Source organism: Hydra vulgaris, chromosome 02, assembly GCF_038396675.1.
Source record: "Hydra vulgaris chromosome 02, alternate assembly HydraT2T_AEP".
NCBI classification, from domain to species: Eukaryota; Metazoa; Cnidaria; class Hydrozoa; order Anthoathecata; family Hydridae; genus Hydra; species Hydra vulgaris.
Window position 1 is genome coordinate 30,474,362 of NC_088921.1, and position 848 is coordinate 30,475,209.

General features: G+C 31.7%; 1 protein-coding gene across 1 annotated transcript; it reads right to left on the bottom strand.

The window, feature by feature from the left end:
* Positions 1 to 239: 239 nt before the first annotated feature.
* LOC136075996 (uncharacterized) lies at positions 240 to 848 on the bottom strand. The gene has a single exon (XM_065789453.1). It carries the CDS (start codon positions 846 to 848, stop codon positions 240 to 242), a length of 609 nt encoding a protein of 202 aa, XP_065645525.1.

The window sequence follows — 848 nt, forward strand, 5'->3', positions numbered from 1 at the left end:
TCTTGTGATTTCATGAGACTCAGACACTTTCCCATCATATGCGACATACTGGGTTCTGTTAAATAGATAATTCGTTATTTGATGTAATGCTAAGCTAGTTGATACCAAGATGGTTTTTATCGATACTTTTTCTGACGTTATCAGTAAAATTGTACAGCTGATTCTGTAGAACACTTAGATCTAAAACCAAATTGGTGATTGCATAGTAAATTATTTTCTTCTAGATAATCACTAACTTGTCAATGAACTATTTCCTCAAAAACCTTAGATATTATAGGAAGGACAGAGATTGGTCTGTAATTATCAAACTTTAATTTATTGCCAGATTTAAGTATGGGTAAAACCTTAGCTATTTTCCATTCATTAGGTACTAATCCCGTTTTTATAACAAGATTAAAAATATGAGATAGAGGAACTTTTATTTCATCTTTGCTATCTTTAAGTAAGGAAGGATGCAGATTGTCGTAACCGGCGGATTTATTTGTTTTTAGCGCACTTATAATGGTATCAACGTCCGTGGCACTAATTTGACGGAGTAAAAATTGCTTTTCGGTACGTCGTTTGAACGGAGCTTTAGATTTCCATACATAGTTTATTATTGGGTTATAAGTTTTAAGAAGTAAGTTGGTAATGGAAGAGAAATACTTTCCAAATGCACTTACAATAACAGATTTATTTGACGTGTACTCTCCATCAATTTCAAAGTTGTTTAAAATAATTTCATCTTTATTTTTACTTGGATAGACCTTCTTAAGTGATTCCCAGAATTTTACAGGATCGCCTGCGTGCTCATTTAATAATGCTTTATGAAACATTCCTTTTGCTTTTAGAATCAATTTAGTTATCAT

Excerpts from the sequence above, each read along its gene's own strand:
- LOC136075996 (XM_065789453.1), bottom strand. The coding sequence starts at position 848 with ATGATAACTAAATTGATTCTAAAAGCAAAAGGAATGTTTCATAAAGCA.